The sequence below is a fragment of the Brienomyrus brachyistius genome, chromosome 21 (assembly GCF_023856365.1).
Source record: "Brienomyrus brachyistius isolate T26 chromosome 21, BBRACH_0.4, whole genome shotgun sequence".
Lineage (NCBI taxonomy): Eukaryota > Metazoa > Chordata > Actinopteri > Osteoglossiformes > Mormyridae > Brienomyrus > Brienomyrus brachyistius.
Genome location: NC_064553.1, coordinates 11,764,140 through 11,781,951, shown reverse-complemented (window position 1 = coordinate 11,781,951; position 17,812 = coordinate 11,764,140). Strand labels below are relative to the sequence as shown.

At 42.4% G+C, this 17,812-nt stretch overlaps 1 protein-coding gene across 2 annotated transcripts in view; it reads right to left on the bottom strand.

The window, feature by feature from the left end:
* p3h2 (prolyl 3-hydroxylase 2) overlaps positions 1-17,812 on the bottom strand; it is a 21,700-nt gene extending 3,888 nt beyond the window's left edge. The window contains exons 1-11 of one of the 2 annotated variants that reach the window (XM_048988502.1): positions 16,101-17,812; positions 11,234-11,362; positions 10,598-10,787; positions 9,589-9,720; positions 7,934-8,008; positions 6,803-6,930; positions 4,355-4,444; positions 1,908-1,948; positions 1,188-1,279; positions 489-616; positions 162-257 (exon numbers count right to left, since the gene is read on the bottom strand). In XM_048988502.1, coding sequence (XP_048844459.1) covers positions 162-257; positions 489-616; positions 1,188-1,279; positions 1,908-1,948; positions 4,355-4,444; positions 6,803-6,930; positions 7,934-8,008; positions 9,589-9,720; positions 10,598-10,787; positions 11,234-11,362; positions 16,101-16,568 — 1,569 coding nt within the window. In that variant the 5' untranslated portion in view covers positions 16,569-17,812. The remainder of the gene's footprint in view (positions 1-161; positions 258-488; positions 617-1,187; positions 1,280-1,907; positions 1,949-4,354; positions 4,445-6,802; positions 6,931-7,933; positions 8,009-9,588; positions 9,721-10,597; positions 10,788-11,233; positions 11,363-16,100) is intronic. The other variant, XM_048988503.1, reaches the window with a different exon arrangement.

Below are 17,812 nucleotides of genomic sequence, written 5' to 3'. Positions count from 1 at the left end.
CACATTGTGTATAAAATGCAAAAATGCAAAAGAGGTATTCAAAAGATTAACAGCAGTCCTGAGACATTGACCTTACAGTAAGTCAAGTCAAGCACCTCAACCACTAACTTACCACTTTGAGTCTCAGACCTCAACTTTGACCTGTAACCAGTTGTACTCACCCGCAAAGCTTTCAGAATTGTCGAACCCTCAAACTTCTCATTTGGAGTGTGGGGCGATGGCTCACCATTGTACCCATCACCGGCTGTGCAGACAACCTGTCAGATCATCAACAGGCAGCCACCTTCAGTGGCCCATGCAGATAAGCACCTTTTAATTCTGCTTCACGTTGTGTGCTTACGAAGGAATCCTGGCACTGATCTCGCATCCTTTTACGTTACTTTTACGTGAAAAATTGCCTTGTTAACTACAAACAATGGATTATTTCATAAAAAAGGACTGAATAAAAATGCGGCGTAAGTGTAGGACACATTGTAACAGAGGCTCACGGTGGCCATGTCCCTCAGCTCCCTGCATTCCTCCCCTGAGATGACGTTGTCCAGCAGGACCCTCTGGGGGCCGTTCAGCCCCTTGGAGTTCTGCACCAGCTGAATATGATCATAGAGCAGCGGCCCACCTGCGGAGAACCCAAAATCCCAAAGGTCAGGTTGCTCAATCTGACCAATTTATGGAATTTCACCCCATCCAGGATGCAGATATGGGGGGAGTCATACGTTTCATTGCATAATGGCCACCTGCTGACCCCCTACTTGTCCAATAGACTACGGATTCCCAAAATCCTAACCCCTGGCCCGCCGAACGCCACATATCTACAGTGTCTATTACACTGTGTGAGTTTTGAGCGGAGTTGGTTAATTTACAAAAATAAATTCTAGATATTTCCAAACCCACTCCTTTTTTACGATCCTTAACAATCACTCATTTTGACCCCTCCTCCCCTGTCCACAAGTTTGCTACATGAAATATTTTACAACATAAATTGGTTCGCAGTCACCAAAAGGTTGGGAACGCCTATAACAGAAAACAGACCTTTATCTATTGGGACTTCATGCATTGTGACACTAGGATATAAAAGCTGAAGGCTTTTCAGTTAGATATCTGGCCCCTGCAGAGTCTGGCTGGTGACACTACCATCGTGCAGCACAAAAGCTGAACATCTTTCTGGAGTTTTTCCAGAAAGGACCCACCCTCTGTCAGCCTGTAGTCCTGGTCCAAGCTGGTGTCCATCTCTACTGACACAGACGGGTAATCTGTAGTTCTACTGGGGCCCAAGGGGACCCTGTACACGCAACACATTTGGAACAATTTAAAGTTATCTATAATGCATGATAGATGCCTTCATAATGCATTGTATAAGAATTAATAAAACATTACAGCATCTTCTATTGACAATCATAAGGCATTATAATGTTGATTATAATACTTCATAAGCTCCAATGAAGCTCTCATTTATAATGCACTATGGATATCTTCATAATGCATTATAATGGTGGACATAACCATCAAGGATGCTTTATACCACATTACAAAGGTATCTATAGGGAATTATAGATGAGAACTTCATAAAGCATTCATAATGCATAATTAACATGGCTATAATGTGTTATGTCTTTTTATAACCAATTATAGCCATATTAATAATGCTTTATGAATGTAACGTAATGTGTTATGAATGTGTTGATAGATTCTCATAGACATGACATTCATAGAAAGTGTTACCAATATTTTTAATATTGTGATTTAATTTTTAAATCACAACCTCTTTATACTCCTAGTACGGATACCCCAAAAAAGTGAGTAGTAAGGTTTCACTCCATCAAAAGACAGAAGCTGCCCCTTAACAATTAAAGTTCAGCAGTTTGGTTATTATTTAAGCGTCATTTCATGCTGACTAAATGAGACTTAACCTGTCGATGTCCTTTGATCTGAGAGGTTGGTGCCAGTAATTCTAAAAAGAAGAAATATTCAGACTGTGAATATATCACTTAGGAAAGTTGGAAGATATTTCCCACATGTAAAAAACATTATATGTTATAGTAATATCATTTAAATTTTAAAAAAGTTAAAATGTCATTGTTTTAACTGCTAATATTACTCATTAGATCAATTGATTTCCTGCAAAATATTATGTGCCCCCCCACGCCAAAAAAATGTCATATTCACAAAACTATGATCAACATTCACAGGTTTTTACATAAATTGTAATTAAATTATATACTTTTTTTGCTATGCACAATCCAGCACCAGGCTTTAGTTAAAAAAATAAGTATAACCACCATTAAAAAGTGTCAAAAAGTTGGAAAAACTCCAACTCTCTTCTAAATGCAAACACTAACTGACCATTAATTGCTTGACTGTTTCCCTAACAAAACGATAAAGATAACAGGTGCAATGTGCAGTGTTCTGTCAAGAATGTTAAAAGGGTACACAAGGGGGAGCTGTTGTTACCTAACCACTTAGGAGAAGATTTATTTAAATATTCGGTGACTGACAATGAATTATCAAAAGATTCTGAGGTCAAATACAGGTCAGAGCCACATGGCCAGTGCTGGGCCCACTGCTCTGCTCTTTATAAGTTCTGCCCCTTAAGAATATCATTCTCAAACATAGCAGTAACTGTCATTCCTATGTTCAAACCGCCTAACTCTAACCTCAGGGTGAAGCTTTGAAGACTGGATTATCCAGAACTTCCTTCTGTTCCACTCCAGTCAGAGAGAACTAATCTGACAAAATACAACTACTCCAACATACATTCTGTTTTAAACCAGTGTCGCCTGAGACTTAATCCAATTACAAGTCCCAGGATCAATACACACGAGTAATGAGTACTAAGTACTGAGTACTGTCATGTTGCTTTTGGACTTTGTATTCCTCCTCTGTCTCTCTTTTTCTGTGCCCTGGTTCTGGGTTTCTCCCTGACCATGCACACTGGAGTCCCCTTCTCATTCTGCTCCCTCGTACGGTCAGCAGCCCCAAGCCCGAAATCTTACCTGATCCCGGCCGCCTTCTCTCCAAGACACACAGAGACCAAAAAGCTGGCAGTACGAGGGAGGATATTTGCTTCAGAGTGTCTTGCAATTTGTGTTTTGTTTGGTCATACAACAATAAAACCACTGTGACTTTCTCGGACCACGGACTTTCTGCCCTGACGTGAATTCTTTGATTACGGACCTTGCAACATGCATAATAGAGATTTGTTTACATTAGAAAATGCATCTGAAAAATCGGCTTCTTTTCATCTGTGGAATATGGCCAAGATGCCTGTGAATAATACAGAAAGGCTGGCCAATGTCTTCATTACCCTGACAGTGGGCTACTATATCACTTTCATGTCTGGCTCAATAAACACTCTCCTAAAATATCCCCAACTGGTGCAGAATCTTCTGTTACTTTTGGGGGGAAAAAAAACACATGGACAAGCTCACCCCCCCCCCCCCCCACACTGGCAGCCGTGGAGTGGAACAGAAAGTACTAATTCGTGTTTACAGTTTTAAAAGCACTTGCTTCGATGTATCCTTGAGATAAAATGATTCCACCACCATTGTCGTCTCATCATTATAAAACTGCTGTTTGGCAAAATACTCCACCCACTTATGCCAGGGATTGAAATGGACAGTTTTTGAAGCAGAGTCTCTCTTGCAGCTGAAGGGGGTAGATGGTTGCAGAACTGCTAGTGCGTAAAATAGTCTGTGTTGCCAGGCAATCGTTACATTTAGCTACAAACAGCTGTCGCATCCTTGTTTTGTCATTGACTGCCTCTCATTTTTTGCTTCACCTCAGTAGTTAATTGGACCAGACCCTTTTCGCACTGCACTTAAATGACTCGACTTCTGTAGAACATAATGATTAATCAAAAACAATCCTTGCCACTATTTCCTGCGCTCACTCCCGAGTCTCAGTCAGCTAAGGAATACATGACCTGCCGTGACGAGGAGCAAAGACAGTTGGTCTACAATAGTCTGCTGTCAATACCCTGCATGTAACAATTGGATCACTTTTGCTCACCCCCAGTCACTAGCAGCTGCACTTTGGCATTTGTGATTTCATAAGAACTGTTTGCAGGAGCACTTTCTTCTCAGGAAGCAATTTCCACCTTTCCTGTGACTTTGTCGTTTCTTTTTAACCTACTAATTCTTTAACATGTAACACGCCTTATGACGACATGCATGTAAAAATGTGCGTCACTAAACGAGCATGTTCTGTCGTGGTCATGCATCTGGAATATCTGTAAAGCCACCTCTGTGGTTATTAGCGTTCACTTTTTCGGCCACCGGAGATGGAAATCCTGGTTGAGCGGTGACCACGTTCAACGCCAGCAGCTGCGGAGAAAAGGCTGGGGTCTGATTTCACTCACCTCTGGTCTGATCTCGGCTCCCCGAGTCTCACTCTCCACCAGGAACAGCGTTCGCTCCATCTCATGCCGCCTGAAGTACCACTCTGCCTCCTGTGGAACAGTATGGTGATCCAAGGCCGCATTATTCCTCTTACCAGTCACAAGGAAAGCTTTTTCCACTGGGCATCAGCAAACTTACGGATGTTCAAGTTGTTGAGGAATTTTGACATTGTTCCTGAAATAGCCAAATTACTTCCAGGTGCACATCTGGTAAACGGTCATCATGTTCCAAGTGTTTTACTTCCAAGTTCTGGAATAATTTTATATGTATTCACTAGAATGCTGCTTGTCCCTACAGAATAGGATAGGTTCCAAACCCAGTCAGATATATAATTATTTTTTGCAAGGACAATAACCTGGGTCTATAACCAAGGAGACTTGTGGCAGATATATGTCTGACATATGTCTGATACAAATCTGAGCGAAACTAACAATAATGAAAAAGTCTCTTCACTAATACTCCAATCACTGTTTCCCAACATGGTCTTCGAGGACTCACGGACAGTCCACGTTTTTGATCTACCGGGAGCTGGGAGGAATGGACAGGAAGACACTGATTTATACTTTTACTAGCCACTGTGATACGGCAAGCGGCTGCGAATCTGCCACGCACCAACAGTCGCCATTCAGCACCAAATGAGCGGACAGCAACAACAGGCTCCTTACGGTCAGCCTGGAAAACACATGCGAGGGAGGCTAACAAGATGCGGCTGGTAACCGCTAACTGCTCCAACCCAGAGCCAGGACTGTCTTCCCCAGGGCAGCTTCAAGCCTGTGCTGGGGCAAAGCTCCAGGAGACAGCTAAGGGTTCATGGGAGTTTTACTCACACAAAAACCTTCTAAGGACAGAATGAAAAAAAAAATGATTCGTTCAGAGAGATAGCCAATCAGATTGTAGAGGAGGTGGGTCCAAGCAACTAGAGAAGGCGGGACCAATCAGAAGTTTTAAGTCTCTGGTGTTTAATACATATTTGTATGAAACCAAAAGAACAGAACCACCTTTTGTATGGTGGGAAAATCCATCCATGTGATTCTGCTGAAAAACTGACAGTGGGCTCTCTGCCATAAATGAAGACCCAGTTACCTGCTACATACTTATCACCAAATCTGCACCCCCAACCCCCCCATGTACTGCTTTGCTGCAAGGTCCAAGGTGGAGTGGGTTTTGCGTCTCTACGCTTACTCTGAGTTCAGTCACAGGTGGCTGGGTATTACCAGCAAAACCGAAAAAAAACAGGAAACGTGTGGTTCAGTCCGGAGTTTGCTGAGACAAGAATAACTGGCTGAGGTTTAGAGAGGCACAGCACTTACGAGAAAGGGGACCACAGTTAATCTGAAGGTGTTTGCCTCAAAAGGAGGAAGCCATGCTATTGATCATGTACTGCAATGTGCTGATGCAGGGGATCTTGCATGCAGGAACATATGACATGCATATGATAACAGTACCAGCTGTGGTGGACAAGCAGCCAAAGGCAGGGTATGAAAGCAGAAAAGTTGTTAAATTAGGTTATTTGATGCATCAAGTCGGGACACTGCGTCCACATACACAAGTGCCCAAAATTATTTTCTTGCAGAGCTTCTTTATACTTCTGCTTCATGTTTATCATTCCATGAGATAAGAATGAAGGTTCACAGTTGCTGTCTTCTCCGTGTGCAGCCAAACAGAACCGGTCAGAACCAGCTCTGTACTTATCATGTGACCTTCCTCCTGGTCGGCTGCTAAGCGACTCTTGCCTTTCACACAGACAGACACTACTTTGTGATCATAGCAAATATTCTCTAAGTAAACATAAAATCTTGCACTACGTCTAAATGAATAATTTTCACTACACAGCAACGGGATTTAGCTACCGGGGAATAGGTGGAACAGTGGGTGGGAAGAAGTACGAGGAGGTCAGACAGTGCAGAGTGAGCTGAGATAAGACAGGTATATGGGGGGGGGTCATGTGATAATTATGGGATAGGGTAACTATGGGGGTAACCATGGCAACTATGTAACCAAGGTAACTATGTATAAGTAATGTGCCTCTTGAGTTAGCAACCATTTGTAATTGGCATACATCCTGAAGTATTAACCAATCATTGTTAATGAGCTTTTTGATAGGTGAATTGCTTTTTGGAGAAGTAGCCAATCATAGTATTGATATGCTTCTAAGTAAGCTTAAAAAATGTATATAAACTGTGATATTTCTTTTGTTGTTGGTGTCACCACTTTGGGGTGGTGACAGGGACATTCTGTTGCCTTTGCTTCTTTTCTGCTGATTAAAAGAAACATCATTTTTCAAAGTCTCACTCTGAATTATTCTGGAGAGCCTTAACAAGCGCTCAAGTAAGGAAGGAGGGTCCTTTTAGTAGTGGTGATATTTTCACCTTGCACAACTGCTGTTAATACGCCGTTTGATCTCTCACCTTCCGCGGCTTGAAATCATGCCCCAGTGTCTTCCTGTAGAACGCCACATTCTCCACCATGTGCCCCTCTCCCTTGTGGAACAGCAAACAGGCCTGGGCGCTTGCCATGGCGTCCTGGATCTTGCCCACTGGAAGAGGCAGAGTGTGCTGCTGTCAGCACATGTCTTACTCGATAGCCAGGCGGGCTGCGATTTACAACCCGACAGAGATCTCCATAGGTGCTGATTTGCCGTTGTGTCGAGTTCCAAGAAAATGTCACTTGAATATGGTCCTATTGTCAACGCTCCAAATAAACTAGGGTTGTTCCCTCAAAATCAACGGACAGTGTCCATCTGGAATTGATGAATTTCATTCACTTGCATCCCGTCCAGCGTACACCCCAGCCTTGGGCCTTATGCTGCTCTGGATAGACTTCAGGCCCTCCGTGACTCTGACCAGAATGGTCAGATGATGGATTCATGAATTAATTCCATGCAGGTCAGCATGATTCCCAAACCCCATAGTGGGGTGGGCTTATACAAAAAAGGTCACACGCCATATTCTTCTCCTTGAACGCTGTCCAACTCTAGACTTCGGAGAAACATGTCACCTCAATAGAACAACTATTAAGGTGGGACTGGAATGTTTCTGCTGCGTGTATAGATATTATCACCCTAAATGCTGTAGCAACTGAAAATGAAAAGGAGGAGGAAGAGCGACATTGAGGTGACGGCTGATGAAGCACATTCCGTTCACAGCGACTCACAAGGATTCCCAAGAGCTCTGGGAAATACAATAATACTGGATGTGTGCAGTCATATTATTAATAAAGGTCACTGTTTCCTAATAACACATTTACTAATTATTTAAAAAGCTTGCACCATTCTCTCAAAGCATTAGTTCAGATTAGTGTTTCTATGCTATCCACAGACACATTTACACAGGGTACACAGTAACACTGATCTGTCAGGTTTACTCTGTAGTTAGTTGGCATTATCACTGAGTTGCATGCATTAATCTTTATTTACTTCCTTCCCACTCATAGCTAATGGTGCCATGATGTGGTTTAGAGAACCTAAATTGCTACAACGCGACTCCACAATACCACATTACTGATGGAGACTTTGAAATAATAATCTTTTCATGTCGTACCTGATAAACATCTCATGCCCTCTCGTGTTTTGGCAAAATAAAATATGTGCAGGAAATATACACGTTTCCATGTCCCTGATAAAACAAAAAATTACCCATGAATATCTATTTGGCAGATTTACGAGGCTAAATACAGTGTATAAAAAGGCCATTTTCAGAGGTGATTTACAAATGCTGGATATGCATCCCTCCAGATTCACAGAGCCATGCTTTCACATGTCATCACCCGACCATCTTTTACAAACAATGGAAAATATTCCCATAAAAGCGCCCTACAAAACACATGCTATTATTTACAAGGGAGCAACATTCTGAAGTGGCTCATTGTGCGGTGCTTGGGACGGAAGGCCTGTAGGATGGCGTTTGGCACGCATCGCTGTGAGAACCATCAGCTCAGTGTTTTTACTGCTTCACAAGCCTCCGTCATTCTGCCAACCCACCGCAGCACTGTGCTCCTGGAGGTGCAGAAGGGCTGAGATGGCTACCCTGCCAGACACACAGCCATCAAACCAATGCTCACCTTCCTTACCCAGTTTGTGATTCCGTCACCTATTATCTCCTTCAGTTATTGTCGCGTCCCGATCGCGCTGCTCCTCCTGAGTGCCACGCCCCCTCGTTAACCTCATGTGGAATCCCCGTGTTACCAGCTGTTTCTCGTTGTTGTTGATTAGTCCAGCGTATTTCAGCCTGCGCTTGAGTATTCCCCAGTCCGCTCATTAACGTTGTGTTGTTATTGTATTGTCCTGCTTGTTTCCGCTCCGATTAAAATCCCGAATTCACCTGATTTTTGGAGTCCTGTTCCCATTTTCCCGGTCTGAGACCCGCAATCCATAACAGTTATGCTTAATTTGCAACATTCCATTAATTAAAACATTAGGTTACGTTAGTTAGTATTTACTTTATTACACTTTGCATTACATTTTGCATTCGTTTCTAAATGAAGCAGATACATTGAGACTCTTTTTGCGATGGTATTAATTAAATGGTTTATTATTTTTGGTTACCTTTTTGTTAAATCTTACTCATGGACAGAGCTGGATATTTCAGGTCCAGACAGTAAAAGTCCAGACCAGGATTCCGCTTCAACCAACCAGCTGAGTATAAAGTGACAGAGTATTCAACTGGTTGGTTGACTGGTCTGGATTTTTACTTTCTGGACCTGAAATATCCACCTCTGCTCATGGGTAAAGGCTACAGATGGAGTAAAGCTGACTCAGCAACATTATAGGAAACTGGACTGTACCACACTTTTGAGTACGGGGGGTCGTGGGGTTTTAGAAATTGATTATTTGGATGTTTTCAATTTTAGACAGTTTAGTTAATATTGAGTTAGCTGTAGATTTACTTTTTGTTACTGTCCTGTTGAGTTTATTGCAATACGTTTTAATTATTTAATGTGTTTTCTCTCCTATGCATTTGGTTGGCCAGCCACTGCATATATATAAGACTCCAAGCGGACCGAGAAGCAATCCAGGCCATGGGAACGATTACCCCCCCTCACGGATGGCACATTTTATCATTCTGGATCCTCCCACCAGGTCAACATTCTCTGTCCAGTGTACTCTGGCTGAAGGAATTTGCCCCCCCTCCCAGGAAAAATAGACTCCTGGTCTATCCTGATCTTATTAAACTACAGAGTGGGCCGGGTGATTTACCTTTGAAGTAAGAAAACTGCAGGTGGTCGTAGAGCAGCGGCAGGTAGCTCTGCATGGGGACGCGGTGACCCGGGCGTGTGGCCAACTCTCGGACACATTCATGTTTACAGTGCAGCACCTGGACAAAGTAATCTGAACAGGGACACATGAACACATCACTCACAGCAAAAGAACACCTGCATGTAGCCGTCTGCCTATTATAATGCTGGGGTACTCAGGGGAGATGAGCTAGTTGGATGCTTTTCATACAAATAATCAGTTTTTGTATCCTTTCCATTGTTCTTGGGCCTTTTCCCCCACCAGCCTAAACCTGAATGAATATTAATCTGTATACATATGACACTTAATATCTGTTATCATGAACTGCCAAGGACAAGATAAGGTTAATAAACGGATGAAGATTCCAGAACTTTAGTGTAAGGGTAACGCCACGGCCAGTGAAGCAATGAGCAAAGTTCAGAGATACCATCTAATACTCGAGGCAGTGAATGGCTCACGCATGTTCTCATCCACAATCGGCAAAGAAGACTGAAGCAGAAACGTTCAAGAATTATTTAAGATAATATTTAAGAAATAGTTTTATGACCCTGTAGGGTAGATAAGTGCATTTCAAAAAAGTTTTCAGGCTAAATAATAAAATGCAGACCGTTATACAGACATCTCAGATTCCTGGATGCTCAAGAGAAGCTCACTTCCTCAAAAATCAAATTGACAAATCTTAAATCACAGTGGAGAATAGTTGTCTTGTAGCGCTTATTAGATCCATATGTAAGGCTCCAATATGTAACGCACCATGATCCAGAAGTACCAATGCACTGAAGTCACAACAATACTGTTGATGAAGGACACCAAGGGTTCCACCCAAGGGGAACTTGTTGACCCCATTGTTGACCCAATTTGCAAGGCATGAGTGTGAGATTAACTGAAAACTAGAGCATTCTGGAGAGGAGGCTTGGATGGGGTTTCTGGTTTAGATAAAAGGCGACATTTTTGGTGCTTATCAGCATACCAGAGATGAGCTGGTAGACGTTGTTCCAGAAGGCGGAGGATGTTTGCTCTCCGAAGTTCTGCTGGTCCTCACACAGCACCCTGCACTCCATGTCCGCCTTGTAGTACTCCACCAGGGCGCGCTCAAAGTGTCTGACGGCCTCCTCATGGTCTCCCTTTCTGTAGTGCTCCACTCCAACCAGGAAGACATGCTCCAGAAGGGGAGAGAGAGCCATTATGATAAAAGATCTGAAAATGCTAATAAGTCCGAGAGCGTGCTGATCTTCACCTTACCTCGCCTTGTAAATCGAGTTTGGGAAGCTGATGTCTGGATTGAAAATGTTCTCCTGTGTTTCAGGTGTGAATTGCTCGCTAATTCTGATGTGGCTGTAAAGCCTGCAGAAAGTGTGGCTTCTCAGATATCGTCATATGCCAGAAAACTTGGGTCCAGCCACTACAAACCATATGACCACACTGAGGCAGCTGGGTAATGACTCGATCATACAACCTTTCTCCACAGCAAGCGGTGCGTGGGGGGAATAACATGACAGAACATGCCAACTGACATTTGATGTATAAATTCTGTAGGTGGCATTAGGCTTAATAAACATCGGAGCAAATAAGCAGTAACAAGCAGCTGTAAGTGATCTCTGTTTACCTGGTGATACTGAGCCTCGCTCCCAGTTTCAAAGTGCTGGTCCTGCTTGGGGTTCTGCACTTCTTCCACATGTTCCAGGTTTGAATGGACACAAGATTCTGCTGCGGCTGCCTTGTTCTCCTCTCTCAGCTTACAGAGAAACACAGCATGACTGTTCCACACAAAACTGTTGACAAAGTCATCAGACAAAGTCATTTATAGTTCATTCTCTATCCTTAACCCTCAGCGATAGTCATGAGTTATGGGTAATGACCAAGGACGTGTGGATACCAAAATATAGATTCTTTCATTCGGAATGTTTCATTTTCAGAATTGATTCAGACGCAAAAGATACAAATTTTGTTTTTGCGTGATAAATTTCATTTATTTTGTCACAGGGAGCAGGATATGAACTACAGCACTAGCAGTCAGGATCACCCATAAGGGGAGAGAGAGAGAGGCGAAGATTTTCATTTCAGGGCCTAGACACCATCAATCTGCCAGCACCCCCACCCAGCAAATTTAATCATTACTTAGTATTGGGTTGAAATAAATATAAGCAGTATCACACAACCTTTGTAATGACTGTCATGAGTACAAGCAGTCAAAAAGAGGCTTCTCCACAGGATTGCCCTGAGAATGTGAGCAGTTCAGGGGTCTTCCAGGGCCTCAATATAGAGCTACTCCACCTTTGGAAGAAGGGATACTGTTTATAAAGCGCCTACGGTTTTAGGATAGAACTTAAATATACAAGTTAAAACCAATGTACTTGATGTGTTACATAGACGTGCCCTTAGTTTGCCTGTTATTCTTTCCTATCAAAACGTCAAAAGGATGTTCCTTTACTCAGGTGTGCCAAGCTCTTGAATAAACGCCATAAATCCTGAGAAAACGTGTATTCAGGCAGCATCCTCTTCTAAGAATGTGCAATATAAACATGCAGGTTGCACTGTGATTGCATCACTCCACAATAGATATTTATAAATGCTCACCGTGTCAAAATGAAAGGAAAAACATTAAGGCAAGCAGCGACCTGCCAGCGGGAGTGAAGTGAAATTTAAGGCGCACAAAAGTCAACAGATCTCTGGCTGCCGGCCGTTGTGTTTATTGCGGAACTGGACACACCCCGGCAGGTACGGACATTTCGAGGAACAGGCGATCGACGTTAATCAGACATTCTTTCGAAACAACCAGCTGGATCTTACATTTCTCGACAGGCAGACCTAGTTCGTGCCTAAGCACTCTGGCGTTCATTTCTAGAAACAACTGCACTATCAGAGAGCGATTTATCAAAGAATGTTTCTCCAAGGAATATTTACTCCCATTTTCTGCCATGGAAACATTCTAATAGCATAGTATTTAACCACGTTGACAGATTATGATATTCTGTGAATGTGCTTCAGATGTGTCAGGATTAAAATACCATTGTCTCCAATAAACAACCAGTTCACACATATTTTACCAAAAAACTGACCCAAATCAGGAAAAGGAGAGTGACAATGAAGTTATTATTATTTTTTATCAATAGACTTTATCGCACCATTTTATCAATTCACCCATGCATCCATCCATCCATCCATCCACGTTCAGTGTGTACCTTATGTCTACAGCCCACAGCCAAGAAATGTACCTCGGTGGGTATCTGCAGCACAGCCAGAGACAACATGATTGGGCTGATGTGAGAAATATAGTTGAATATAATTGCATAAACCAACAAGCAATACTTCCTTCCAATTTAATGAAAATGCTTTGCCTGTGGTATTGAAATGACTGACTGGCAGAAATCAGAGGGTTTCTGAAGAATCCCCCATGCCTGACTCCCTCGCCTCCCTCTCTCCATCCTAAACCTGTGAAATACTTAAAGAAACTCCTGAAATAGCACAGATCTTTAGTTCTAGGAGTTTTGTTACTAAAAGCATACCCACAGGCCGGTATGCATTTCCAAAGTCAGAAAAAAAATAATGCTGATGTTCCCGGCAGATCTGCACAAAAGAGTTTCAGCCTCCATTTTGGAGAGCATATTAATGACAGACCCTGAAGTGTCAAACAAGGATAAATGGTTTCATGGCGCTGAAAGTGGTCGGCGGAATACAAAGGAGGGAGGCCAGTTACAAACACACACACACACACACACCCCAAACAGAGAAAGAGTGTAAAACTTAGCGAACATGAGCCCAGGGGCTGAAAGATGAAACAGGAAGTTTTCATTTTTGTAGGATGATGCAATTTACCTCCAGGAGCTCACCATCTCTCTGCAAATCTTCAGCAACCCACTGACTTAAAGTTATGCCTCATATTTACTAATCTTCTCTAAAATATCATGCGTTCTCGCTCACATTACATCAGGCTTCATTGACAGATATTCCAAAAGTTGTTCCAATAATTTGCAGCAACCAATCAATCTAGCCACCTATTTCTTGACTCAACCACTAGCATATCCGTTTTGGCTAATCAACACCTCACAATTATTTAACTAATTCTCTTAATTAGCTGGAGGAGAAATTTAATGAATACAGGAATGGCTGAGGGGCCCTGAGGAGAGGTTTGGGAACTGAAGTGAGATTCTTCTAGCCATCCAACAAGATATCAGTAACTTTTTGTAAAACAGAAGAAATTCTTGTTTTTTTTGTGTAACTCATTTGCATGTTTTCTGAGCAAAAATAAACTTTCTACCCAGATAAATTACTTTAACTATTTTCTTTGACTGCCTAAAACTTTTGTTGAGTACACTCCCTTATATTACTAGGTATCCAGCCTTTTTCTCGAAGAACACCCTATATTCCTTGTTTTAAGGACCCAACTTGTAATCCAAGTGTTGCAGAAATTCCTTACTTATTCTGGTCCATGTTGATATGATTTCATTACAAACTTGCTGCAGATTTGTCAGCACTACATCCAAGCCATGCATCTCCCAGTCCACCACATTGCAAAGTCTCTCTGTTAGATTCTGATCTGGTGAATGAGGAGACAGAATTCATTCTCATATTCATGAAGCTTCTTTGACACGAGGGGTATTAAGGGGTTGACGTGTGCCCCACCCAGGGACGAATTACGGACCGGGCCAGCGGGTCCGCTGCCCAGGGGCCCTTGGGGTGCAGGGGGTCCGTGGGGCCCCTAGCCCAAAACAATTTGCAGCGCTTATCAACAATGTATTTTCATTTGTCTATTTTAGAGGGCCTACGTTCTTTGATCCTCTGCCTACAAGGGTCCCTGACCCTATAGGGAGGGTGTTTGGCTGCCAAGGGCCCTTGAATTATGGTGGTTGTGGTGGTGGTGCTGGGGGGGCCCTCGTGAACGTTTTGCCCAGGGGCCCACACAACCCATAATCCGTCCCTGGCCCCACCCATGTCATCACACCACCAACAGCGGGAACAGCTGATACAAGGCCGGTCTGGACCATGGATTCATGCAATTTATGCCAAACTCAAACCCTACCATCTGTATCTCACAGTAGAAATAAGGATTCACCAGTTCAACTAAACTGGCCAGTTTTTGGTGGCCCTGCACCCTCTCTCAGCCAAAGTCATATTTTCCTCATTCCAGCAATTGGTGGACTGAAGCTCTTGGCCGGTGATGTGCATGAAGTTTTCGAAGGGCAGGCGCTGGCATAGGGGGCGTGGCTGAGCGGTACGTTTTGCTGGCGGGTGGGGGGGGGTGGTAAGGGGGGAGGTATGTACCTCGTCAGTTTCCGCAGTCGGGTGGGTACCCTTCGGTAAGATTTTGTAATCAGGTTATCGAAAAAAAGTTCTTGGGACATCAAAGACGGGCAACTTTCATTCACTTTCACATTCACTGCACTGGGCTACTGCCATTTGATTGGTTGCTGCTTGAAGGAGCAGGTGTACTGCTGCAGTAGGCAGATATATAAAATTACTGTGAGAAATGCAGTGACTGGCATTGTTTTAAGGAGCAATAATAATTATTTTAACCTCTTGCCAGTGGGTCATTCCTTTGTCCTTACTGGTATAAGCTTGAGAGGGTATGGTGACTCCAATATCGCAGGCGGTCTTGAGGGGCCTATTAAGGATTTCTCTTGGAAAAAAACGTTATTCTGCACATAACAAGTATGATAATAGAGGCAGCATGCAGCTCAGTGGGTATATCCTCTGCGATCAGAAGGTCACCGGTTTGAGTCCCACCTCAGCAGAACTGTCACAATCAGTGGGTGCTTTAGCAAGGCCCTTAACCCCCAGCTCTCTGGGGGTCACAACATGGCTGCCCCTTCACTGTAACCCCCCCCAGCCTGTTCTCACCTACTGTGTGTCTCAAGCAGAGCAAGATGGAAGTGGAGCAAGTGAAAGGAGAATTTCAGCACGGGGATTAATCTATTATAATATTAAGCATTTTAGTATTACACAATAAGTTTATAAACGTTTATAACAGCACGAACTCCCAGTAGAATTTAGAATGATTGTAAATCAAACGGAAGTAATTAATTGACAGACAATGAGATCAAGGAGCTGCACGGACCACAGCCAAAAATACACAGTTTCCCCTTGTTTTGTACATTTGGAAAAAAAAGAAAAACTCCCAGTCAAGTGCTCAGCATTCCAAACAATATTTCACAGAATAAAGCTGGTTTGGGAGAAACAAGGTCTTGTGGCCACCGTTACACAATAGTTTACGAAGGGATTCAGTTGTTGATTGCAACGGGGATTACGACGAATATTTTACTGCAATGTTGATAGTGATACATTTCTCTGATTAAATAAAGTATGCAAAACTTAATCAATTTAACAGGGTAAACCTAGTTGTTTTCTAATTTTAACTAAAATTCATTTAAATATTCTAGGGGTGAGCTAGCATTCTTACATGAACACCATATGAATGTGTGAGAAATTTTTACATCTGTATGGATTCTGCTTTCGTTGCGCTGGGAATATCTTACCTTATTGCATGCTATTTGCAGAAATTTGTGCGGAGTTCGTCTGCGAAATTCTTGTGTTACTTCTTCGCTGACTTTGTGCACAGACTGGGGACCGACTCTCTCTTGCATGCACTTATTTAAGCAGGACGCCCTTCGCATCGCCGACCCGAAGAACTGGAAGTCCGAAAGCGCGGCTTCCAAGGGATGTTGGTCCAGGCACAGCAGCCTGCAGTGAATTTTAGTTCGGCGCAGTTCACGGTAACTGTGCAGAGCTTTCTCTATATAATGCACCGCGTTTTTAAAGTCATTTCTGTAAAACGCATCAGTCCCGTCTTGGTATAGTCGGTCAAATGGCTCCAGCAAAGGAAGAACCGGCGAGAGCAAAAACAACTGAAAAAGCGTTGATGTTAGGACGAAAAGTGCACTTGGAGATGAACTAATATCCATCTTATCTGATAGTTGTACTTGACAGAAGCAGTTCGTAAACATCACAGCATTACAAGTCAAGAGTAAACAGGCTGATCGCCGAGACCGACCGTAAGTGACAGAAATGCCAGCTTGGAAAAGTTCCAGAAAAATCTAATCGTAGGCTTTCCCATATAGGCAATTTACTTTCATCAGGTTTATCCTTAATAAATCGGAACTCAACGGAGTTAACCCTAACGAATATTAAATTAAACTTTCGAATCACTAAATATATTTTTCACAGACCCAGTCTATAGATAATTTATAAGTAAAGGTTGAATAAATTATAATTTATCAGTGTAACCAACGCTAACAAAAAAAAATCAACAAAAACAAATGAGAAAATATGAGTGTTGTTGGATTTAGTGCGAATTTAAACTGAGCGCAAATCCACATATTACACAATAAACCACAGTACCAAAATAAATCGTCACTGAAATGGCGTAATTATCTTTTTTGACACTAGAGGGAGACAGAGTACGCTAGAAATTGACCACGAACTTGTTACATGCAGTGGGACGACTTTTAAGAATTAGACAATTAAACAAGACGTTTTTAAAAAATGTATTTTCACATATTAACAGTCGTTTTTGTTGTGTCTTTCCATTTAAAAAATAAACTAGACGTGAGTCAGTTGTAGTCACCTGGGCAGAAAATGAATAGGCGGGATGATAAGATTAAGTTTTACTAGCATCCTTATCGGACAATAAAGAGTAGACTATATCAACAGTAATTTTCACATTAACAATGTTGGAATAGGTTTCCTTAGAAGCAATATGGGAAGAGGGATCCTTGATTTCTAAAACGCACGGAAGAAACGCAGGTCTAACAGAGCGTAAAATATCTTGTTCGAAACAAGGAAAATTAGGCTAAATTCCTCCCCGTAAGCACTCGAAATTTGTAACGTTTATCTTTTCACAATAAAACAACACTTTAGTATGCAAAACCTGTATGCAACATTCTAAGTCTACGTCCGCCTAAACTCTACTACATTATACCCGGATCTTGCGTAGGTTCTACAGTTATCTTTAAAACAATGTACGCTTAGTTTCCTACTGCTTTGTCAAGTGAAACAACAGCATAAAAATAGCATTTTAACTGTAAAGCTTGCCTGTAAACCCTGTTTAATTCCGAACAAATATGAGCGATTTTTTTCTGGAACTTCTGATTTTTTCCAGTAGGCTATTCGGTGTCGATTAAGAGAAATCTGCCATTGTTTAAAATGTCTTGGTATCATGATGCACTGGCATGTCTGACCGATACCAATA